This window comes from Notamacropus eugenii, chromosome 6 (assembly GCF_028372415.1).
Source record: "Notamacropus eugenii isolate mMacEug1 chromosome 6, mMacEug1.pri_v2, whole genome shotgun sequence".
Lineage (NCBI taxonomy): Eukaryota > Metazoa > Chordata > Mammalia > Diprotodontia > Macropodidae > Notamacropus > Notamacropus eugenii.
The window spans coordinates 36,053,667-36,079,344 of NC_092877.1; the positions used below are offsets into that span (position 1 = coordinate 36,053,667).

General features: G+C 37.0%; 1 protein-coding gene across 1 annotated transcript in view; it reads left to right on the forward strand.

Moving 5' to 3' along the window:
- Positions 1–24,018, forward strand: part of TMEM41B (transmembrane protein 41B) — a 35,254-nt gene extending 11,236 nt beyond the window's left edge. Inside the window, exons 2-7 of the mRNA XM_072619474.1 lie at positions 4,302–4,419; positions 7,011–7,139; positions 14,443–14,536; positions 15,268–15,372; positions 20,320–20,458; positions 21,664–24,018. Coding sequence (XP_072475575.1) covers positions 4,302–4,419; positions 7,011–7,139; positions 14,443–14,536; positions 15,268–15,372; positions 20,320–20,458; positions 21,664–21,833 — 755 coding nt within the window. The 3' untranslated portion in view covers positions 21,834–24,018. The remainder of the gene's footprint in view (positions 1–4,301; positions 4,420–7,010; positions 7,140–14,442; positions 14,537–15,267; positions 15,373–20,319; positions 20,459–21,663) is intronic.
- Positions 24,019–25,678: the final 1,660 nt, after the last annotated feature.

The window sequence follows — 25,678 nt, forward strand, 5'->3', positions numbered from 1 at the left end:
GCTTCCCCAGGGAGATGAACTCTTTAGAGCCAAGCTTGGTTGTTCCAGTTTCAGATACTGATTTTGTTTATTCTTTTCGTTTATATTCCTGTAGTCATGTCTAGTATTTTCTTGGCTCTGTTTACTTTGAGTTCATATAATTCTTTTCCTGCTTCTCAGTATACATTAGACTTATTTCTGGGGCAGGGGAGGAGAAGGGGAAGGAAACAAACATTCATAAACACCTACTGTATACTCTGCTAAGTGCATGCCAAATATCTCATTTGATCTCATTTTTATCTTACTTCAACACAGTAATATAGGATTATATTTATACATAGATATTTTAAGAGACATGGACATATTTGACCCTGTCCAAAGGAAGGCAGCTAGAATAGTGAAGAGATTTGAAACTGTTAAAACAATTCATTTGTATAGGCACTTTACAGTTTGAAAAAGCTTTTTAAGCTTTGAAAAGCACTTTTCCTCACAGCTCTGTGAAGCAGTTCAGATTGTGGAATCTCCATTTTCCAGTTGAGGAACCTGGGGCAGGTTCGGCAGAGTTAAGTAACTTTGCCCATAGTCATATAACTAGCAAATATCATAACTCAGATTTGAGTTCTTGATCCCAGTACTTTCCTAGAGTTTCCTGTTGTAGGAGCATTCTTTGGAGGAATTGGTGTTGTTGAGATTGAGGAAGAAGCTTTCACTTAGACAGAAACATGGTGACAGTCTCAGACACTGCAGTTCTCTTGTTTGTAAGATGGATTAGATTTATATTTGGTGTAGTCTAGAGGGCAGAACTATGACTAGTTCTAGATGAAAATTACAGGGAGGAAGATTTTTGAGTTTCTCTGAAAAGACTTTTCTAACAATTGAAATTTATTAAAAAATGGAATGGGCTGTAAGTAGTGAGTGTTCTTGAGGTTTTCAGGTGTCTTGAATTTTATAGAAGGGGAGGAAGGTTGGATTGGATGGTTTAATCATGTTCTATCATGGGATGTCTTGTGATCTAAATGTTCATACCCCCGTTCTGAAGTGTTATACCCATAGAGCTTAAATCACATAGATGAGCAGCAAATACTCAAATGAATAAACCGTTCTAATACTTTAGTATACCCTGTGTTCAGAGCACAGTGATAAAACTCTAAAAGTAATTAACCAAGGAAGGGGAAGAAAGTCATTTAGGGAATAATATGTGAGGCTCATCTATTTTGTGCTTTTTTTCATTAAGCATCTTTTGGATTAAAAAATGCAGTAAATGTTTATAAAAATGGTAAATCCAGAGCATTAAAACAATTCATGTTAAGAGTTTACCTTCTTGTATTCTAGACCTAAGCCACAGGAAGTAAATTCCATTGTGAGATAGGGCTAGTTAATTATAAGTAGATTATTAAATGAAGAATTTGAAGAGTAGCCATACTAAAACAGTTTGATTTATATCTCTGATTGTCTTGTTGAGCAGTTAGCTTAATAGTCAATATTTATTATCCATCATTTTTTCAATTAATACTTTTTTCACATATAAAAATGGAAAAAATAACTCTATGCTAGGATATAAATGGGAAGTGATAGAGATGCAAAGAAAGAAGAGTGTCAGTAAACCATACAAAATAAACAGTTGAAAAGAAAGTTCAGAGTGGAATATAAGAAGATGGTTTTATTACATGCCAATCTTACACATTACTTTTGGCTTCAATTTGTTTTCTCTTTTAAAAAAATATTTATTTTAAGCAATTTTTTCTTTTTTAAATTTTGAGTTCCAAATTCTGTCTCTCCTTCCCACTTCTCCCCCACCCACTGAGAAGGCAAATAAAATGATATCAATTAATTATATATGTGAAATCATACAAAACATTTCCATATTAGCCATAGTGCAAAAAAAAATAAAGTAAATGAGAAAATGATACGTCAGTGGCACTCAGAATTCATCAGTTCTCTCTCTGGAGGTGGGATAGCATTTTTTCATCATGAGTCTTTTGGAATTGTCTTGGACCGTTGTATTGATCGCAGTAGCCTAGTCTTTCACAGTTGATCATCATTACTGTAATGCTGCTCTTGTACACAGTAATCTCCTGATTCTTCTCACTTCATTTGGCATCAGTTCCTGTAGATCTTAAAATCATCCCTAAAACACAGTTACTCCATCATAATCATATGCTACAACTTGTTCACTTATTTCCCAGTTGATGAGCATCTCCTCAGTTTCAAATTCTTTGCTATCACAAAAAGAGCTGCTACAAATACATTTGTATATATAGATCCTTTTCCTTTTGAGAGAACTGTGGGAATTGAGTGAACCACATTGACTACATCTTGTGACTCAGTTTTAGATCTAGCTCAGTTCCCTTTCTATTCAGTTATGGGTCTAGTCCAATTTCTGGCTTGTGAGAAAACTTTATTGCGTTGTTTGAACCTAGTCCTGTGTGACTGAGCAGCTGGACCACTTACATCTGTTGCTTCGGGACCCTTAACTGAGGACCTAGGTTGTGCTGACCAGAGATGAATCAGATCCAAAGGTTGACGCAAGGAATTTGTTTTGTTTTCCCGGTTCTAATTTTTTAATAAACTGTTTTCTTCAGTGAGATTTTGTACCTCTTTTCATTGGGCCAATTCTGCTTTTTTAAGGTATTATTTTCTTCAGTACTTTTTATGCTTTTACCAAGCTGTTAATTATCTTTTCATAGATTTTTTTTTTTGCATTACTCTCATTTCTTCCCAGTTATTCCTGTGTCACTCTTAGGTCTTTATTCAATTCACCAAGGAATTGCTGTTGGGCTTTGGGCCAATTAGCATTTTTCTGTGAGGCTTTGGTTGTAGCTGTTTTCTTCTTAGTTTGTCTTGGTCTTCCCTGCCACCCTAGTAGCTTTTTATGATCAAATTCTATTTTTTGTTGTTGTTGGCTCATTTTTGCAGCCTGTTTCTTGACTTTGAACTTTATGTTAGAGTTGTACTCTGCTTACCTGGGGATGGGGATGCTCTGTCTCAAGTTACTGGCTTTTTTGTGCTGTTGTTTTCGGACATAATTCTGGGGGTCTACAAGTTTCCAGTGCTTTCAGTGTGGTGTGATCTTTTGAGAGATGTGGTTACTGCTCTCCTAGTCTGGGGTCTGGGCTTTACCCAGAAAGGGCCCCATTGCTCCCGTGCAGCAAGTGTTTAGCACTCTTCTTGGTCCTGGAAATGTGACCAGGCCCCCTCCTCCCTTGTGACCAATCACAAGTGCTCCTGCAATTTTGACGCAGAACTGTGTGTTGGCAGTTGCCAGTCAGCACTAGCTGCACACAGTGCCTGCAGAGTGCCCTATAATTCCTCTCTGGCCAGTTGTCTGACCCACTTACCACCTGTGGTCTGAGAGTTCCCAAAGCTGCCACTGCTCCTGCACCACCTCCAGAGCCTAGTTATCTTAGGCTGGAGAAACGTCTCCTTGTGACGTTTTGCTGGCTCTGCTCCTCCAAAATTTGTTTTAAAATTGTTTGGAGGGGAATGTTGGGAGAGTTCATCTGGGCTGCTGCCTGCACGCTGACATTTTGGCTCCCCTTCCTTTTTCTCTTTTTTGAATGTTGTCCCTTTGGATATTGTCTGGGAATTCTGTGGTAGAAAGGATTGTTTTTGTCCTTCCTTGCTCACCCAAGTGTTCTCGCCTGATAGATAAAGGACGAGCCTTGGAGTCAGACATACCTTACTTCAAGTCCTGCCTCTGACATTCATTGTGACTGTGCACAGTCATGGAACCTCTTATTTTCCTTCTCTTCATTATCCTCAGTTACTCAAATAGGTTTGTGAACTCTGATTTGGGAGTCCCCTCCAAAGCATGGATGCCTGACCCTGCTGTACAGCTCTCCACACTGTATTCACCTGACTTTCTGGAGACTTGAATTAGTTTTTCTCAATATTTTGAAGAAACTGTTGGAGCAGTTTGGCTGTTCATCTGTCATCCCTATCTCTTATCAGCACTTCTCTTTGTCATACAGTCTTTGATGACATCCTTTATTCCTCTTCTTTGGTGTTCCTTAGTGGTTTTGTGGTGAGTCTGCTTGCACCATCCTTATTCAGTAACTCTTATTACCAGGTACAGATTATGTCATTCTTTCCTGTCTGTTCCATCCTCAATTGGTTATTTGCCAAAAGACAGTGTAAAACTGTTCATCTTTATAAGGTTTAGTATTTTAAAATATTATACTTCACTGAAAATATTTTAGAAAGAGATTTGAGTAGTTTCCAGTAGGAGTTCAGAGGAATGCTTTCTTGGCTAAATGTAACTTTACTACTATAAATAATGTTTTGTCCTTCATTTCTTAATTTTAATTTTATTTTTCTTTCAGTAAAAGCTAATGCAGAAGCTGGATCAGCAAGGATGTCTCTTCTTATTCTGGTGTCCATTTTCCTGTCTGCTGCTTCTGTTATGTTTTTGGTATATAAGAATTTTCCTCAGCTTAGTGAGTAAGTATCCAAAAGAGAAACTGAATTTTTCCAACAGAAATTGAAGTACATAAATATAGAAAAACAGCAAAATTGGTTTTGCACCATGGTTCTCAAGATGAGATTAAGAATTAAAAGAATTAACTGACAATACTGTCACAAAAATGGTGTTTTAGGTTCTACAACTTATGTGCCTTATCTACACTGCTCTTTTCTTCTAAGATTCTCCCCTTCCCCCCAAAGTTAAGTTTCCTCTCCACCTCTGCCCCTGAGGCAGAGGATGAAGCTATGTTATAATAGAAAGAGTGATAGATTTGGAGTCATAAACCTGGGGTTTTTTTATGTAGCTTTGTGACGTTGGTCAAGTCATTTAACATTTATGACCTTGTCTTTTCTTCATCTGTAAAACGGGAAAAAACTTGCCTTTTCTCTCCCACAATATCTGTTTCCTAGAGAGACATGGTATTGTCAGATCTTTTCCTTGGCTTTCTGACCTCTCTTTGTTTCTTAGGGAAGGAGTGTGGCCTAAATTTCATCAGTAGGTAATTTCTGTAATAAAATTCACCTTATAAGATCTAGTCTTTAATAACGAGGCTGGAGGGTGAAATATGTTATTAAACCCATTGCTCTACTGTGAATAAAGTTAGAGTCTGGAGACACGAAAAGTTGAGGGAAGGTCCAGGACATCAGACGCTAGGTAAAAGGTGTGTGTATCTGTGTGCTTTAGTAGCGAGACATGAAGGATAGAGAAGGAAAAGAAGGGATTGTAGAACTCGGTTTAAGCAAGGACTTACAGAGAATGTTATTTTTAATGTTTCTGCATGAAGCATATGCCATGTAACTCATCACTACAAAATATAAGTGAACTTCTTTCATAGAGGAGAATGAACGAAGGGGAAAATGTGTGTAAATATATGCATATGTATCTGTATATGTACACACATGAAATATGCACACAAACATATGTGTGTATATGCATGTGTATACACATGTGTGTGTATATGCATGTGTATACACACAGAGACACTTTTCATCTGCCTATCGTTGCCTGGTAGGCAAAGGAACGTTTTGGTTTCTGGATCTTTATGGTGTTTAGATTGGTCTCTTGTACTTCTTGCATAGTTACAGATAAGTATTTCCCAAGAGAATTATCATATATTACAAATGTGAAGATTTAGCTAATAATACTTCAGACTTTGTTTCCTAAGGAAGAAATTGCCTAGAATCTAGTTGTGTTCAAAACAAGGTGGTTATGTTGATTTTTTAAAGTGGAATAATTGATGAGAATTATGTTCAAACTTATTTTTATTTTCAGCCAAGATATATATCAACTTTGATGTTGAACTATGGATTATTTAAAATGCCAAGTGTATAATTTTAAAATAAACCCAGTGACTTACTTTTAAGATTATAAAGGTTTTTCAAATTGTTATATGTCTTATGTGCAGCTATATTATTAGTGGTATTTCCCTACTTTATGTCATTTCAATTTTCTGCAAATATTGGCTTTCCAGTGTTTACCCAGGCACTTTGGAATCCTCCCAATGTAGTTTAATAAGCACAGTTTCTTTGTGGTTCATGAAATTCAGTGACACAGAAGGAACTCTGGACTTTTGAACTTTGTGAGTTTGGGTTTGGTCTTTGGCAGCATTGTGCTTTTGCCTTCCTCCTGTGGAATGTAAGCTCCTTTCTTTATAGTCACAGTGCCTGGTTCCCGGAGGGATTTGTTGTTTGTTGTTTGTCCTTCATTCTCAAAGAGCACTGTGACATCAGAGAGGTGATGCCATGACATGCAAGGGAATTGGATTTAAGGCAGGGAGGGCTGTGCAGAGTTACCAGTCTCACTGTCTCCTCTGGAGCCACCGGGGTCCAGTGGCCAGATAGAGATCAGGACGACTGGAGATGACCCTGGATGGTCTTGGCCTTTTTAAGCTAAGGTTCTTAACAAGTCTCACTTTGACTGAAGCAACCCCCATTGAGTGATTAAGAAATGAGGTGGAGAATTGCCTCTATACCTTGTCAGGAAAAAAAAAGAAAAAGAACAGGGTTGAACAGACTATTAAATGCTTCCCATGTTTCTATAGTCACTGTCTGCAAGGATTTTGTGGTTGAATATATTTGATCCAAAGTAGAATAAGATAAGAAAAAAGTAGAAAGCCAGACTAAGAAAAGGTATTTGTTAAGTATTTATTATATAAAGTATTTATTAAGCACTTATAATATAGTAGGAACAGTGCTAAGCACTGAGGATACAGACACAAGCATCACGATAAGCCTTGACTCAAGGAAATTCTATTGTCACGGGGGAAGACAACATGTAGAGGGGAACTAGAGGGGCGTCTGTGGAGTGGTAGAAGTGGCTGGAGGACCTGATTCCGGACTCATCTTGGAGCTCAGATAACCCTGGGGCAGCAGAGTCCACAGTTCTGGTAGGAGAAAAAATGAGAGTAATGGCCAAAGTGCAAGAAAACTTCACAGAATTTTGGAGAAGACTTTATGTTTACCACTTTATTTTAACATCATTTTAAAAAAAACAACATGATTTAACAATTTTTTCTGAACTAAATGAAAAAAAATACACAAACCCCATTAACTTTGTTTTATTTCTTCAGGGAAGAAAGAGCAAATATGAAGGTTCCCAGAGACATGGATGATGCCAAGGCACTAGGAAAAGTTTTATCCAAATACAAAGACACCTTTTATGTACAAGTACTTGTAGCTTATTTTGCTACCTATATTTTGTATCCTTTCATATGAAGAACATCGAGCTATATGTGGGTAATGAAAAAGAGTTTCTTTTACTGTTCTATTTAACAAGGGCAATTTTTGTTAATTGTGAAAGTGACATTTATAATTATACTTATGTTTCTTATCTCATCATTTATTTACCAACTACCCCATTTCTAAATTAACTTGAAGCTTTTATTTCTTTTAAATTCTGTCCTTTTTTTCTGATTTAATCTTTCCTCATTCTTAATAAATGAAAGATTAACTTCTTAATATCAAAAGTAATGATAAGTATTTCATCACTTTATTCATAATTTATAAAATGTTATTATTCACTGTAATACTTTTGATACGTCTACATTGTTCCATTAGTTGTGTCTTATATTGATAGCCTCTTGGACTACTGTTGTCTCTTTTTTGTTTCTTCTACAAATCACCAGCATTTTTATTGTTACTATTGTGTATATTTTGTATTTCAGATTATTCATCTCCAGCAGCCTTTCATAGATGCTTTATGGTGTGGAGGTGACTCTGGGTTGTAGAAAGCTGTGCCTCTGGATCATAGCTCTGGCAGGTCCTGCTGAGAGTTGAACAGGCTTTGGGTGACAGCTCAGTGACAGATTGTGTGTCATCCGAGGACCAGCCGAGCTCTGTGTAGAGAGGCCACCACCAGGCCAGTGGCAGGGTGATGAATGTTCTGGCTATTGCAGTTCATAGAAACTGCGCCTTCAGGTGTGCAAGGATTGCAACTTGGGAACATTGGGTCTCTCAGCACAATAATATAGCTTATTGGAGGGCTAGCATAGCTTAGATCTGGAGAGGTTTCAACCACAACTGCTGAGGGGTTAAGGGGACTGTGATCTGAATCAGTGGAGGACGTGTACACTGGTAGCATGGAATTATCTATGACATCATTGAAGTAATATGTGTACATGTGTATACATACATATGTATACCTTTCCCTCTCCATGTCTTTTTCTGTTTATCTGGATGTGGACCTGTGATTTTATTGGTTTAGGGAACTCCTGGTATGTAACTTCCCTCAGGGATGCAGATTGGCTTCTCCCAAATTGCCTGGGGCACTGAAAGGTTAAATCACTTGTCCATACTTACACAGGCATTTTGTGTTAGAAACAGGACTTCCTTCACTTCACCAGGCTGTGTTCTAAATGCATCTATGTAGAGGTTCCCTCCTGCAATGAAGATTCTTCTCTGCCCATTCTGTGCAGTTCTTGTCTTTGTTTACTGCAGCAGGTCTATCCACTGCCTGCAGAGTGAGGGGAGAAGAATGTTCCTTTTTTTCTTTTGGATACTATGTTGCAAACACATGCTTACATGTTTGATGGCATCCTTTGCTCAGCTTCTCCTTCATAATTCCTGATTCATAATATAACCATACCATGTGCCTTTCTCTTGCCTTTGGATGATCTTCATTTCACTTCTTCAGAGAGTCTTGCTTCCATGTACCACCACCAGAGTAGTATCAGTGTTTTAAAAAAAATAGATCTTTGTCTTGGGGGAAACTCAGGTTTCATAGAAAGGACTTTGTGATTTTTTTCAAAGGTGATATTGCCTATTCTTGTTCAACTTTGGTACTCTCTTTCCAAGGTATAAACATATAAACATATATACACATACATGCGCACATAAACATGCATTGTGTGTGTGTGTGTGTGTGTGTGTGTGTGTGTGTGTGTGTGTGGACAAACACCACAGATTGTACGTTGAACTTTATACCATGAAAGATTATGGATCTCATTTAGAACTTGACTCCACAGTGTTCCAGGACATCTTCAAAAATAAGGCGTCAGAAATTCATTAAGCACTTACTGTGTGCCAGACATTGTGTTAAGTTCTGAAGGTACGGAGTACAGGTAAAAAGTAAGACAGTCCCTGCCTTCAGAGCTTACATTCTAATGGGGGAATAAGGTAACATGGAAAAAGGAGCTAGAAAGGGAACACAGAGGGTCCAAATGAAGCGTGCTTGGCCAGGCTCCATCCCCAAAATGGAGACCCTCCATAAGGAGCTCGCTAGTGGGAGAAGGGGGACAACTTGGTGGGGTCTCTGAAGATCTTCACCCTCTTATTATAAAGGTCCCCAGACTTTATATAGTCTTATCCGTAAGAGGGTGGACCCCTTTGATGAATCAGTGTCACTGGTTTGTTTTGCCTCATACTACTGATCAGAAGGTTCTTGAATAAGACTCTCTTTCAAGGAATTTTATATAGTTTTAATATATAAATGTGAGACATCTTGATGGAAGAAAGACTTTTAAGAGGGAGTATTTTGCTCTAATGAATGAAGTACTTGTTTTTTTGCATTCAAAAAAATAGTAAGCACAGTTGGATCCAGTTGAATATTGCTTTCTACTTTTTCATCATCTTCTAATATTCTCATAAAGAATGACCTTATTTTATGTAGGTTATTCTCATCAAACATTTTTATAGATGAGAAAATAGCCATAGAAATCTGTGGTGACTGATGCTATGTGTCACTTTTTTGTGGTAATAATAAGGGTTTAGATTTTTTTCCTGCTTATATCTTTTGGTTATCTTCTTTAGAAACCTGGATTGTGTCACCTCTTTCTGAATTCTTTGTAGAATTTTTCTACCTCCTCATTCTCTGCGACAGATGTTAGTGGTAATAGTGATGGCCAACTTTTACATAGTGCTTTAAGGTTTACAAAGCACTTTATACGTAATTATCTTCTTTAATCCTTATAGCAGCCTGGTGAGCTGCTTGTTCTTATGTCTGTTTTATAGGTGATTGATATCTTGAGAATGACAGAAGTTGAGTAAGTGTTTGAGCAGGGTTTTGGTCATACATCCAACACTCTGTCTGCAGCGATGACCAGACATTCCATAAAGTTTCTTGTTTTGGGGAACATGATAAAACTGACTCCTTTCTTGGCTTCATTTGTAGCAAGAATATTAAGATTGGTATGATTCAGTTCCTTCAATAAAATGTCCATTAATTAGTTGTGGGACAAAAGATCTTACATTTAAAGCAGCAGTAGTCAATTGGATGTTTGCAGATTTTCTAAAATTATGTGATTCGTAGAATCCTCTCTGTTCTCTTCCTCACCTGTCATTACTGTAGAAGTGGAGGGGAGAGAGGGGAGTTGCACTGGTCTGAGGGACTTTTTGCCTCATGGGTTTTTCTCAAGGAATTCATTATCAAGTAGCCAGACTCCTGGTGATGAACATTTCTGCCCTGGCCAAGCCGGTCCTCAGAAAGAAGGCTTTTCTGTGAGGACTATATTTGAAGCTTTTCTGGACTCTGTTAGAACTTCTTCATTGGCATATCCTTCAAGAATCCAACATTACTTCCATGCTAATGGTGGAACTGGCAGAGAGCATTGAGTTCATTATGTATGAAGAAATAGATTCTGTGCTGTGAGGTGATCTGTCTACTCTACAGTCACACAGTTATTGGTGACTGAACCGGGATGAGGACAGTAATTGACTGACTCAGACAGCTGTGCTATTTGATACACCTCATTGCTGCTTATAAATATTTTGTTTCTTTTAAATTAGCAGTATCGATGAAAATTCCCGTAATTGAAAATCTCATCAATATCTAATATTTATTCAAAGGGACCAACTTTATCCTTATTATAAAATACGTAATGGTGAATATTGTTATATGCCGTGTCGTCATCATCCTTCCACTTTTTTACTCACAGACCTTGAGGCCAGTAGCATCAGAGAAGCTCACATGCATGGATCATGGGGAGAGTATTTAGTTTTTATTCAGTATAATTAAATTAGTCATATAAATTAAGACATTTCTTTAATATATAACTTATGGAGAAATAAGGACACTGAAAATTGAAATCCGTGTACCAAGCTGTGTCCTCCATTTCTTTTGACCTTTGTCAGATAAGCATAGAATTTTTGTTTGCAGAACATTGGGCTTTTGTTCCTTAATTCTGTGGAGCTTAGCGAAGCAGATAGCTTAAGAAAGGGCAATGGTTAGTGTTGCTAATTGTGGATAGAAACAGTGAGCAAGGCTTGGATGATGGTAGGTTTTCCTTTTTTTCTTCAGCCTAATTATAAGATTGATTGACAGCCAAGATATATGCACTATATAGGATTGGGCTCTTGCTCTGTGGGACCTTTTGGGCTACGGTCACTGCTAGGAGGACTCCTCTAATGTCTTTTGCTTGAAACAAATTGTAACATCATTCCTGTGAGATTTGTTGTCCTTTGTAAAGTTTAATACCTTAACTTTCAAATTTAAGCAGAGAGCATTTATATTTATAACCTTTTAAAGGAATTGATTTGAGTTTGTTCCCCCATGCAGAGGGAAGGTGTAGGATTGACAGCTCCATCAGACATTTCCTTCTATTAGTATTCTACTTTGTGTAATTTCCTTTATATTGCAGCCTTAGTGGACAGTGTTGGGCTTGAACTCAGGAAGACCTAGGCCAAAAACTTGCTTCTGGCACTTAACTATGTGACTTGGGCAAGTCCCTTACACTCTTTGGGCTTCTGTTTGCTCATTAAACGAGAGGGTCGAGTTCAGTGGCTTCTAAGGCTTTTCTAGCTCTAGACATAGGATCCTATGAGATTTCGTTTCCCCATCTGTAAAATGAGAATAAGACCAGTAGTATTTACCTCAGAGGATTATTGTGGGGCTCAAATGTGACAATGTTTATAAAATTCTTTGGACTTTAAGATAGTACACGAATGTCAGTTAGTTTTGACTTAGTAGATGTTTCAGAGTTGCTGTGGTCATAAATTTCCAATTTTGCTAGGCTGGTCCTCACATTAGAGACATGGTCCATTAAAGGCCCTTGGGGTCTTTGGTGGGAAGTACTTGAACTATTAGCATATAGCCTTCATGAACCCAGCGTCGCCTCAGTGCCATAATGTACCATTAGGGGGAAATAGAACAGCCCTCTGTTGGAAGAAAAAACAATGAATAAGTTTAGGATTAAAATGGTTATTTATTTTGATTCACTTGTTTTGTCTGTAGCCTTTGTTTCCTCTTTTGTACCCAATTCCTTTATTGATTTTATTATTAAATAGTATTAAAATACTACATTTCTTTTTTCTTTTATTTTTTAAATTATGTTTTTATTTTTAATGTTCTACAATCACTACCATAAAACTTAGATTTTTTCCTCCCCTACCTACCACCCACCACCCCCCTCCCTCCCCAGGACAGTGTACAATTCTATATAGGATCTACACATACTTTCCTATTGAATACGTTTTCACTGTAGTCATGCTGTGTAGATGAACTAAAATAAATGGAAGAAATCATGTAACAGATCAAGACATAATACACACACACAAATGATCTGCTACATTCTGCAAATGAATTCCATATTTCTTTCTCTGAGTGTGGAAGGCATTTTGCCTTAGAAGACCATTGGGAATTTTTTTTTTTAAGTTCTTGAGTTGTTACAAAGTTCCAAGTCTACCAGAAAAAACTCTCGCACACTGTGGTCGTTGCTGTGCACAAAGTTCTCCTGGTTCTGCTCCTTTCACTCAGCATCAGATCATGTAAGTCCTTCCAGGCCTCCCTGAAGTCTTGTTCATCATTTCTTATGGCGCAATAGTACTCCATTACATTCATATACCATAATTTATTCAGCCCTCCCCCAACTGATGGGCATCCCCTTGATTTCCAGTTTTTGGCAACTACAAAGAGAGCTGCTATAAATGTTTTTGTACATGGGGGACCCTTTCCCGTTTTTATGATCTCTTGGGAATACAGTCCTAGAAGCGATATTGCTGGGTCAAAGGGTATACACATTTTTGTAGCCCCTTGGGCACAGTTCCAAACCGGTCTCCAGAATGGTTGGATGAGCTCACAGCTCCGCTAACAATGAATTAGTGTTCCAACTCTTCCACATCCTCTCCAACATTTATCATTTTCCTGTTTTGTCATGTTTGCCAATCAAATAGGTGTGATGTGGTACCTCAAAGTTGTTTTGATTTGCATCTCTCTAATCACAAGTGATTTAGAGCATTATGATTATAGATATCTTTAATTTTTTTCCTCTGAAAATCGCCTGTTCATATCCTTTGACCATTTATCGATTGGGGAATAAAATAGTAGTCACAGTAGTATCGTCACAGTAGTATCGTCACAGATTTTATCCCAGATTTTTTTGCCAAAAAGTGGGGTGTGACCATTATGTGAAGCTTTTATAAATTAAAAAAAATTGTGACTGTTATTTTAAAATCATTTATTACTAAACTGTCTTTGGTGCAAGATTAGGATGCATGGAATACTCATGAATATATATATTAAAATTGGGAAGATGTAAGTCTTAACATATCACTTGACTTACTCATGGCGACTTTGCCTTCCTGCCCTTTCTCCTTGTGCCTCGGGCTCTTCATTCGGTGGAGTCACATGATTATGTGGTGAAATACAGCAGTATTAAAAATAGTATTAAGATAATATTAAAATCTGTTTGCTTCTCAGTTATGCTACCAGTTATTTACAAATTAATTTAGATTTCCAGATTATATATTTTGTAAAATTTGTTTACATATGATTAATTTATAATTATTATAATTTGTTATGATTGTGTGTATTATATCGTTACTAAGCATTAATTTTTTAAGCATTCTAATTTTCTTTATCCATTTTACTTCTTAGACTAAAACAGTTTTAATTGAGGAAGTCTTATTGAAGAGGTCCTTTTAAACTTGCTAGACGAGAGGAAAAGCTTTTTTATGGGAAAGATGGCCAATACAGTGTATTTCCTTGTTTTTGTTAATGCTATCACAAATAATAATACCATATAATAACTTACAATACAAATGTTGTTTAACCATGTGCATGCTTATTTGAAAAGTTAAATGTGGGGGAGAGGTTAACTTTATTTTCTACCCCCAAGCTAATATAATTCTGTTTTTTAAAAAAAAGTCTTTGTTTTATTGCCTAATATAACCCATTTTTTTATTAGTTAAAAATTTGTATTTTGTGGGAAGAATTTCCTGTGTTTAAATTTGAAATGGTTTGTCAGTACAGCAAGTGATCGGCTACCAAATTTTTATGGTTTAAGTTGGGATATTAATATGCCAAATTTTCTTAAAATGGGACATTTTTTAAAACATAATAATACTTGTTATTATTCACCCCAGGGATAGAAACCTTTATAGTCAAGACATTCTACTAACATAAAAAAGTGAATTATTGTAGTTGGTAGAAATCAAACCTATTGAGTATTACTTAATGTTCACATGGGTTGTTTTGTAAATCAGACCATATGCATTATTCTAAGAAGTGTTGAATTTCTTTCCTTTTAAGGATTTTACTTACATTTTAATCCTTAACCATTCCGTTTACAGCTTGCAGACATTTGCTATTCCAGGGTCTATATTTCTCAGTATTCTCTCAGGGTTTCTTTATCCTTTTCCACTAGCCTTATTCCTTGTTTGTTTGGTAAGTATGTGTGTATACATGTATGTATGGGTGTGTGTATACATACAAACACACGCTATCTTAATAAGGAGCAGTGGAGTAATGATTTTCAAATCAAATATGATGATGTCTTAGGGACGCTCTGTGAGATGAGGTTTAGCAGAAGGTGAAGGGCTATGTAGCTGATAAAAACCCTTCAGAAAAGCCGTACCATTTGATGGAACTCTGTTAGCTGTCATCTTCCCTGCCTGTCCCATAGCATTCTGATCTTTGGAGAGTCACATGTTATTGTTAGAAAGGAGGTGGAGCTATGGATTTGGGAAACTAAAGACTCCCCAGGAATAGTGGTTTGGGGTAAAGCAAATCAATGACTTGATTTGAGATTTTTATCTTGAAAAATGCTTTTCTCAGCTATTCTAAAGCCATTTTTATAAACTTGCCTGTATCAAATCCTAAGTGCGAGTCCTGTAATAGAGCTTCATTATAAGGGTGACTTTGGTATCTGATTTCCTGTATTCTTTTATTCTGTTACCTGCCCCTTACCACCTGTGTGACCATGGGCAAGTCACTCAGCTGCTTTGGGCTTCAATCTCCCTATGTCCAAAATAAGGTTGGGCTAAATGACTTCTGAGGTCCCTTTTAGTGCTAAATCTGTGCTCTTAAGGACCACATGAAACTGAGGCTAGGTGAATCCTTAGTTTGAAAAGGGTGAGGAAATACAATTGTGCTCATGACTTTCTGTTTCTTTCTAGTGCTCTGGACTTGGCGCTTCCTTTTGTTATATGCTTTCGTATTTGGTTGGGAGACCAGTGGTATACAAGTATTTAACAGAAAAGGCAGTGAAATGGTCACAGCAGGTAAAAACCTCCTTTGAATTGACGTTTTATATTATATAATATAGTGCTGAATGTATCATCCTTACTATGTACAAACATCCTTACTTCAAATAACTTGGGGCTTGTCTGAAAGAAACAATAAAATGAACAATTAAGAATTTTGATTACAATTAAAACTGTTTTGTTGTTGGTGCTGTATCTCTTTAGATCTTTGCTTATCACTGTAACATCAATAGGGACATTCCGAATACATGCTCCACTTCTCAGTGGAGGGGAAACTTATACTTCAGGTAGGGAGTGTTCTAAATGAACCTCTGAGGCTCCTTCTGAGATTCCGTGATGCAGAATACAAAAAAAAGTTATCTCTGTGCTTTTAGTTCAGTTACTTATAGTGTATTATGGAACTTAGCCACTCAGTGTTTATTGAAAGAAAAAGAGCTGTTTAATTTCCTGCAAATGAAAAATTTCACTTCAGTGAATTTAATATCTTCCATGATCACAACAATTTTAGCAGTTAGTTCCCATAATCATTAAAAGACAAATTTTGATTTAAATTTTCTGTATTTCTGTGATATTTTTAAATGACTTAATTTAATCTCATCTGAAAAGATCACAAAATCACTTTTAAAATCTTTTTTTTTTTTTTAGAATGAAGTCTCTTACAGATTAAATTCTGTAGGTGCATTTGCTTCTGAACTTACATAGTGTTACTGCTAATCCTTCCAAGCAGTATCTGGCGGTTACAAAATCTGACTCCAGTTTTTGTAGGATTTGACTTTCATTGTTGCCTACATTAGTAATCTGTCAGCTTCTAAAATTTAGGGAGTTTTGAGGATTATATTTAGTAGGCATATTCGCGTGTGTTCACTTACCCCTGTTCTTTGTAGGTACCTTCACTGAAAATGAAAGGACAATACTTTTTTTTAATTTAACTGTTATTCTAAATCTTTAATATCAAAACATCTTAGTTTTCATCTGCTTTTTAGGTTCTCATGAAACTTTCTAGTAGCAGGTCATAATATTAAATTGGGTGATGGGCTACTGTTTAACTGATTCTTATTTATTTTAAATGAATGACCTACCAGGTTTTCTCAGAAAAGATGGTTCATTTTCTTTATCCTGGCATCAGGTTCATCACTTAGTGTGATTGCTTCCTGGCAGTTGGGTAGAGTCCATTTTTTCTTAACATTCTCTGATACATATTTCCTCTCTTGTCGTAAGCATGTTTGCTACTACAAAGAAATCTGACAGTGAATTGAAAGTTTAGAATGGCATACTGGACTCTTCTAACCAAACTCTGAACATGCTAGTTGGGATGAAATGGGGCAAATGGCATGCCCCTAATTTGCTGTGATCCTAGTGAGGTCATTCAGGAAGAAGCATGACAGTACTGGACTGAACTGGAATCTTAGAGCATTCCTCCCATTGTGTTGTTGAGGTTATGCTGGGCCTCCTCTGAAGCAGACACTGACTCCCAATTTGACTAGAGATGAGCTCCTTTTTTTTTTTTTCTTTCCCGAGGACTAGATTATGTTAAGGTTAAACCTCCTGAGCTTGAGTCTAATAGTCCAGACCTATATTTCCAGTATCAAGTCACACCTGGACCAACTTTTGAGAATCTGGCAGTAGATATGGCAAGTGATTTACATTAGTATTTTCATTCTTTAGTCATTTTAGTTCATTAAGTATTTACTTACCATCTACTGAGTGGTAGGCACAGGAAATACAAACTGCCTGCCCTCAAGGAACTTATATCCACTGGAAGGGAAAAGTACATACATTGATAACATTTTAAAATTTAGCTGCTTAAGAGAATCAAGAAAGGCATCTTATAGAAGGGATGTTACTGGAACTGATTTTTGAAGTGAGTTTGAGATTCTAAGAGGTGGAGATGAGGATAGAGATTATTCTAGGTTGGGGAGACAGCATACAGGAAATAGCAAGGAGAGCAGTTTGACTGGAATACAACAAAGACAGAGTGGAGAATAAGAAATGAGTCAGGAAAGATAGGTTGGAGCCATATTTTGATATACCAGAATTATGTATACATGGAGTTTTTTGAGTGTGTGAAGGACTTGAAATGACAGACAGAAGAGTTTATGTTTTATCCTTTAGACAGTAGTAAGAGGCTGAATGACTTGGTTAGATCTGTGCTTTAAGAATATCACTTTAACATAGCCATTTCAGGAATTTGTTTGGTTTGACTAAGCATTTTTATTATAGCTTGTTTTTCTTTTTCAGTGGAAGGAGAGGGAGGTGAGAGGGAGAGAAGGTGGGTTGTTGTTTTTTTTTTTAATTTTAAATTTAAAAAATAAGAATATCAGTTGAGCAGAGATGAATGGATGTATTGGAGAGGGGAATCTCGAGACAGGGAGGCCAGTGAAAAGAAACTATTGCGATAGTCCAGACGAGGAGTGAGGAGAGCGCAAACTAGCACGGTGGCTTTGTGGGTTGATGGAGAGACGTGAGGACGATGATGCAGAATTAGAATCTACAATAGTCTCAACTGAATGAATACATAAAGAGTTGGGGAGAGCAGAGAAATGAGGATGATTCTGAAGTTATGAACTTGGAGAACCGGAAGTATGGCTCCCCAGCAATTAAGTAGAGTTAGGTTTAGGTAGAAAGAGAAGGAGCTTTGTTGAGCAGACCTGTTCCTTTCTGACCGATTGACTATCCTACTCTCTGTGGCAGCTCTTTGAAATCTTTTCACTTCTCTTCCAGCTTCCCACTCCATCTCACCCTCCAAAGGACTTTGCTTCTTACTTTGCTGAAAAAAATGGAGACTACTGTCCAAAAGTTCCCCCCTTTTCCTTCTTGTCTCATCTCACATGTTCAGACATCCTCCTCCACTCTTTTCTCCTTCACTCCAGTCTCCTTTTTCTTACCAAGGTCCAACTCTGCTACATTTGCTCATTTTCCTACACCCTTCCATTTTCTTTTTTTTAAAATTTATTTATTTAACTTTTAACATTCATTTCCACAAAATTTTGGGCTCCAAATTTTCTCCCCATTTCTCCCCTCCCCCCACCCCAAAACGCCAAGCATTCTAAATGCCACCCTTCCATTTTCTCCAGCAAATTGTCCCCATTTGTCCTCCCTACTTTCTTATTTAGGATATCCCATATATCTTTGTACAGATTTAAGCTAGTAATACTCCTTCCCTGCTCCCTACAAACATATGCTTGTTTCCCTCTCCTGTCCTATAAATTTTCTGTCTGCGTGGTTAAGCTCCTTGAGAAAGTAGTCTACACTCAAGGCCTCCACTTTCTCTCACTTTGCTCTTTTGCACCCTGGCGTCTGGACTCATCATTTACGCGGCTCTCTCTGAAGTTACCAGTGGTCTCTTAGTTGCCAAGTCTAAGAGCCTTTTCTTAATCCTGATCCTTCTTATCTCCTGCAGCATTTTATACTGCCAGTAGCCTTCTCCAGATATTCTTCTGGGTTTTCCTGAACAGATACTGCTTTCTCCTGAGGGCTCTTCTCTCTGTCTGATCACGCTTTCTCAGTCTCCTCTTTGAGAACTTCCCTGTGACTATTGAGGCCATCACCATCCTTTCAGTCGTCTAAGCTCACAAGTTTCATTGTCATCCCTGACTCCTCCCTCTCATGCACATGTAGCATTTAAAGTTCTTAGCCTGGCTCATTCCTCTCTTTCCAGACTTGTCATGCATGGCCTTTCTTCCTGTGTTCCCCATTCCAGCAGCATTGGTCTCCTTGCAGTTCTCTGAACATGTGCTGCTTTCCTACGGGTGTGCCTCTGCACTGACTCTCCCATATCTGTAATGCTCTGCTTCTTCCAGACCCTGCCAACATGCCACCCATTCGAGGAAGCCTTTCCTGACCCCACTCCCCAACCCCAAGTGTCTTCCATCTAGTCAGTGTGTATCATGTATTTATTTACGTTGTTACATCTCCTATTAGAATGTAAGTTGCTGAAAGACAGAGATGATTTTGGCCTTCCTTTGCATCTCAATGTTTAGCATAGTGCTTGGAACACTGAGTTTAGTACATGCTTGTGGATTTGGTTAGCAGTGTTAAATATTATGGAAAGGTCAAAGGGATAAGAACTTAGAAGATGATTATTATCCGTAGTGAAGAGTTTAAGGTTGAATTTACAGATAAGGCAGAAACAAGGAGAAAACAGTGGCTTATGGACAAAGGATACCATCAGTTTGTACTTGTAACTTCCAAGTGTAAAACACCATTTTCCTCTTCTCTGCCAGCCTCCTTCAAGTCAAAGGAAATGAAAGTCTCTATTGTAAGAGGATTAAAAAAAAAAGGACTAAGTACCTAAAATGGAACTCTTTGCCTTCCTAATTTGATACTCTTTCCTTACTGTGTATATTGAGACACTTCTTATAACTGGAAATAACGTTATAAGCTTTTTAGTTAAATTCTTCCATTTTGCCAATGAGGAAATTGAAGTCTACAGAGGTAAAGGTATTTATCCTTGTCTTGTTACACGGTGAATTGGGGTGGATTCAGAACAAGCAGATGAGTTGCTTACTTCCCATTCCATTGCTCTTTCTACTACACTATTCTGAATACTTGGGAATTGATAAATAATTGCATCCTCTTTATTGTCCTGAAAAGCTAATGGCCTGTCTTTGCCCTAAAAAAAAACAACAAAAAAACAACAAAACCAAAGAACCACCAGTAATAAAATTGTGGTAGAAATTGTGAGCACATTATCGTGAAAAAAACCCAGTTCTATTACTTGTTTAAAAAAAAAATCAGAATTTATTTTACATTCAATATCTTATAGAAATTTATGCTGTAACAACCCCTTTATTGCCACCACTGAATATTTTCATACTTTTTTCCACTCATTTTCTTTTTTGTTCATTTCGTCTGGATAAGATCAGAGTGATTAGCAGGTGTGTACATGGTAAACAATTTTGAAAGAAAAGTTGGAGTCCTATATAGAATTTACTTGAATTCTAATCCTTTTCTCTTTTATGACAGGTTGAACGACATCGAGACCATCTCATTAATTACATAATATTTTTGAGAATAACTCCTTTCCTGCCTAACTGGTTTATTAACATAACATCTCCTGTTATAAATGTACCATTAAAAGTATTTTTTATTGGTACTTTTCTAGGTAAGACTTCAGTTGTACATGTTTTACAGAATACCACCCTCTACTGGATACTGACTTAGAGGACAGGATTACATAAGAATTAAAAACTTGTTAGATGAGAAGAGAGTGGGTTAAGAAGAACCCTGGATCTCTTGTCGTGTAGTTTCCTTTTATATCTATGTAAATGTTAATCATTTAAGGAAATTAGTTGAATTTCATTCTCTGAAGAAAATTTATCCCATTTTGGAATTTATCTGTTCACGGTCTGCTTAGAGGCAGAATAAATATTAGATGAGCATGAGTTCTTTCTGTCAGATCTGTTTCCTAAATTCTCATTAAAATACTGAGATAACAAAATGATCAGTGATCAGCATTTGGTTATTGCTTGCAAATCCTTTGCCACTTAGTAGACTGTCTTTGATCTGCTGTGATCTCTCACCCCTTCACCCCCACCAAATGACCCTGGTGAATAACTTGATGAAAAATCTCTTGGCTAATCCTGGTTCTAAAGTCCTTTATGATAGATTTCTTCTTAGTTTGTTCTGAGTCTCCAAAACCTTTCCAAACCCAGGCCCACCTGCCAAATGAGGCATCAGAAAAAGACCTTAAAGCTAAAAGTGTTTTTAAGTTCTAATAGAGAAATTAATGAAAAAGCATGCTTTTCCATTTTTATTAACAAATATGAAAAAACCCAGCTCTCTAGGCTGTGTCTGTTTACAGCTTTTGACTACAATTGAGAAAAGGAACTCCGTACATATTATATACAATGTAGCAAGTGTAGTAAGTATTCCTGAAGTTATGAAATTTTAAAGGGGATCATTGAGTTCATCCCTCTCTGAGGCCATTGAGGGGAAGCAGTCAGTGCCAAGTCACTCAGCTGTTGTTAGTGCTTTGACCCTTCAGTTTAAGGTGATTCACTTTTCAGCAAACTTTAAAGTGGTGGTTTTGCCTCATGTCTTTCATGAATTATTTTTCAAAACTAAGATTCATTATAATTCTGCTATGCAACGTGACTGGTGTGTAAATGTATTTAATAGGAATGTATGCGTAGAGCCCATATAAGACTGCGTGCTATCTTGGGTAGGGTGGGAGGGGAATATTCAAAACCTACGGAAGTGAATATTGAAAATTGAAAACAAATAAGTTTGAAAAAAAATTAGAGGCAACATATTGTTCTTAAAACTTCAGTAACTTATCTTATCCTTTGGTTTTGTGTTTTGTTCCAGGTGTTGCACCTCCATCTTTTGTAGCAATCAAAGCAGGAACAACACTTTACCAGCTCACAACAGCAGGAGAAGCTGTTTCCTGGAACTCAGTATTTGTCCTGATGATTTTAGCAGTTCTCTCTATTCTGCCAGCTGTCTTCCAGAAAAAACTGAAACAGAAGTTCGAGTAACAAAGCATTTCGATTTTAATTTCCCTGTATTTTCATCTCAGGATCTGCAGTTCCATATTTTTCTGTTTTGAAATCATCTCCTCACCAATGGAAAAAGAACCTTTTCCTATCGGACAGCTGAGGGAAGGCATTCTAAGTGGTGAGGGAGAAGAGGAAGTCAGATGGGAATGGGAGAAGGACATTGACTTGTTTGGAAAGGGAAACACTGCAGACAAGTATTATGGCAGAGAACTCTTCATCTAAAGCAGTAGAGCTAATCTGGCTGTTTAATCCCAGGACCTGCGGACACTTATCCCTGACTTGGTAATTGGGGCTGTTGATTTTCCCTTCTCCCTTCCCTCTCTTTCCCAAGTGATAACCTAACGGATATGCAACAGTACTTGCTGGAAAACAAAGTGTTAATACTCTTGCTGAGATCAGCCTTTTTTATAGAGCATCAACTGGGAAAATGAGACTGATGTGCTATGGTTCTTATTTTTTCCCTTTTAGGTTTGTACTGATGGATTTGTTGAATTACAGGCCCTTGGAAGACTGAGGGATTCATTTAGAATATCAAGTTTTTCTACTCTTGTGGGTTTTGATTTTTGTTGTTTTGTTTAGAATTTTTATCATGAATTTGTCTGAATTCTAAAATTCTGACCTCAACTTGTTTTGTTCTCTTTAAACTAGTTTTGCCAATATTTCAGTTGTGCCTGTATACTAGGGTGATCAAAATTAATGGCAATAATTTCTATCCAGATAATAATATTTTAGAATACTCCTCTTCTTTGAAAACTCAAAAGAAGATTTCCAAAGCATCACTCCAAATACAGTCTGAAGGGGGTAGAAGAATTGCACTGCTTTGATTTTTAGGGACAAAACTTGGTGCCAGTATACATCTTCACTGGTAAATGTAATAAATTGGTTAATCCTTAATTGATTAGTCTGGTACTAAAAGTATGTTATGTAATTACACTCTTTAGTGCATGTTATACTTATAAGGCTATATGGTTTTTTTACCCAATTGGTAGCTTTTTGTTTGTAGCTGCTTTAGATCAATGCAGTTTTCAAATCAAGTGATTTATTTTGTCGTAAGCCACCAAATAAAAAAGAACACTGTCTCTCAGATGGTAACAACTCTATAATTAGGTAGCACTGGAAAAACTACTCACTGCTACTGCTTGTTTGCAGTGCCTCTGATTCTGGGCTTTGTCATTCTGTAAGGTTTTGTCAGTTTTCCCAGAAGTTTGTCCTTACACTAGAGTCTACTTTAGAAACAAGAGAAACCCTATATTATTATAATTTTTTTTTTATTTAGAAAGATGTGGTCATCTTTAAAACCTGGTTTCTATAATATAATGTGGATCAATCCATTACTTCTTCTGTCACAGTATTAACAAATGAATTTATTGTAAATACACAGAAAATATATTAATAATTACATGTCTCATTGCTTTATGTGATCTGGTTTAATTTTGTTCATAGAAAAAACTTCCTTTCCTGTTGCTCTTAGACCTCACAACAAAGATTTTAGTATTTTTCATAAAAGGATCTAAAACATACTTTATGGACAGAGTAGTACTAATTTAAAAAATATGACAGGATAAATTTTTACTTCAAAATATGAACTTGAATTATAATTTATGAGCTTGGGCAGACCAGTGAAGCTTCACACTACTGAGTTTGTCATCTGAAGCCTCTCATAACTGTTACCTTTCCAGAGATATTTTGTTGTAATTATTAATTATCTAGTTGCTTCTCTCTACTGTTGACCTTTGTATAGTAGATGTCTGCTATTTTCAGTTCAGTGTTGTTTTCTTTTTCTAAGAGTGTCATTGACTTCCAGCTTAGTAGTTGTAGATTCCTTTTCAGTGGCTGCTAGGAAGGAATCCTTGAGCATGTTTTACTGGGGGAAAATATAACCAGTGACATGCAAAGGCCCCTTCATAAATATGGCATTCCTGGAAGACTTGTTCTAATGCCCCAAATTAATAAAGTCTAGTTGGCACAAGTTTCAGTCCTTTGGAGGGAGAGAGTTGCAATGAAACAAATGGGAAGGTAAGGCACCAGCTTTCCATGTGAGATTGCATTCACTTGGCAAAGTAGACTGTCTTTGGAAATGTTGTATTATGTTTTGTGTACAATATTTTTAAGACACTCAGTGTAAGCTAACCTGTGATGGGAATAAAACACTTGATAAACATCACCTTTGTTGTGCATGAATTTTATTCACAGAAGTTTTTCTATTAATAACTTACTTGGAACTTAGGAATTCATTGAGAATGATCTCATAAACTTGTGAGGATTGCTTTTTAAGCCTTAAATCCTCTATAGGTTTGAATTATTCTATAATGTTTATATGTGTGTGGTGTTATTGCCTCAACTGGACAATTTCTAGAAGGGTAGAGAGGGTTGTGTCTTCTTCTAACATCCAGCACAGTGCTTTGCGTTTTGATCTAGAACTCTTATTTAATTCCTTCACAGAATTAAGTGACCAAACTCCCTCTACCCATGCAGATCAGGAATTACTCTGCACTTAAAGTCTTAGAGTATACTAAGGAGCTAAATGATTTGTCCAAAATATACAGTTAGTATGGGTTAGTGGTGGGATTTGAACCTATGCCTTTTTAATTAAAAAAAATATTTTCAGTTCTAAAGTCTCATCTTATCCAATCTTTACCCCACTCATTGAGAAGGCAAGAAATATGATAGTCATTAGTACATGTGAAGTTCTGCAGAGCATCATTTCCACATCAGCTACATTGTAGGGAAAAAAAGAAAAAAATATGCTTCAGTCTGCACTCAAAGTTGATCAGTTCTCTGTCTGGAGGTGGGTAACATTTTTCATCCATTCAGTGATCAGAGTAGCTAACTCTTTCACAGCTGATTGTTGTTATAATATTGCTTCTCCTAGTTTTGTTCACTCTGTATCAACTCGTATACATCTTAACAGTTTTTTCCCAAACTCATCTCCCTTGTCATTTCTTATAGAACAATCGTATGTTCACCTATTCTCCAATTGATAAGCGTCCCTTCAGTTTCCAGTTCTCTACCACCACAAAAATAGAGATGCTTTAAATATTACTTGGATTACATAGATTTTTTTCTCTTTTCCTTTGATCTCTTTGTATATAGACCTAATAGTACTATTGGTAGGTCAGAGAGGGTGCATAGATGGAGCCAAGATGGCAGAGTAGAAGCAGAGGTTTGCTAGTGCTCTTTCCCCAAGGCCAGCCAAATACCTCTAAAAAATGACTCTAAACAAATTCAGGAGCTACAAAACTCACAATGACAGAGTGAAGCAAATCTCCAGCCCAAGACAGCCAGGAAGGTTGATGGGAAGCATTTATCACATCACACTGGGAACATAGCATGAGCAGCAACAGCACTGATGGGAACTAAGCAGGCCTGTGGCGGTTTCCAGACTTCACAACCTTAGAAAGCTGAGGACAAATTGGAAGGTTAGTGGAAAAAAACCTATCAGACCTGTGTGAGAGAGTAGAGTGGTCCAGCCCCAGAACCAGGGTGGTGGGGTGATGGTGGGGGAGCAGCAGCTATTACTGGAGCTCTGGGTTTCAGATTGGGGGAGGGGATCAAGCAACTAAAAGTAATTCCCTACACCCCTTGGAAGCAGAGAACTACCTTGACAAAGAGCTAAAAAGTCAAGTAAATGGCTCAGGAAATTAACAAAAACTGGAAAAAGAATAAAACTATAGAATCTTATTTTGGTGACAAGGAAGAAGGAAGACCAAAATGTACAAACAGAAGAAGACAGCAAAGTCAAAGCTCCTACATCCAAAGCTGCCAAGAAAAATATGAATTGGTCTCAGGCCATGGAAGAGCTCAAAAAGGATTTTAAAAATCAA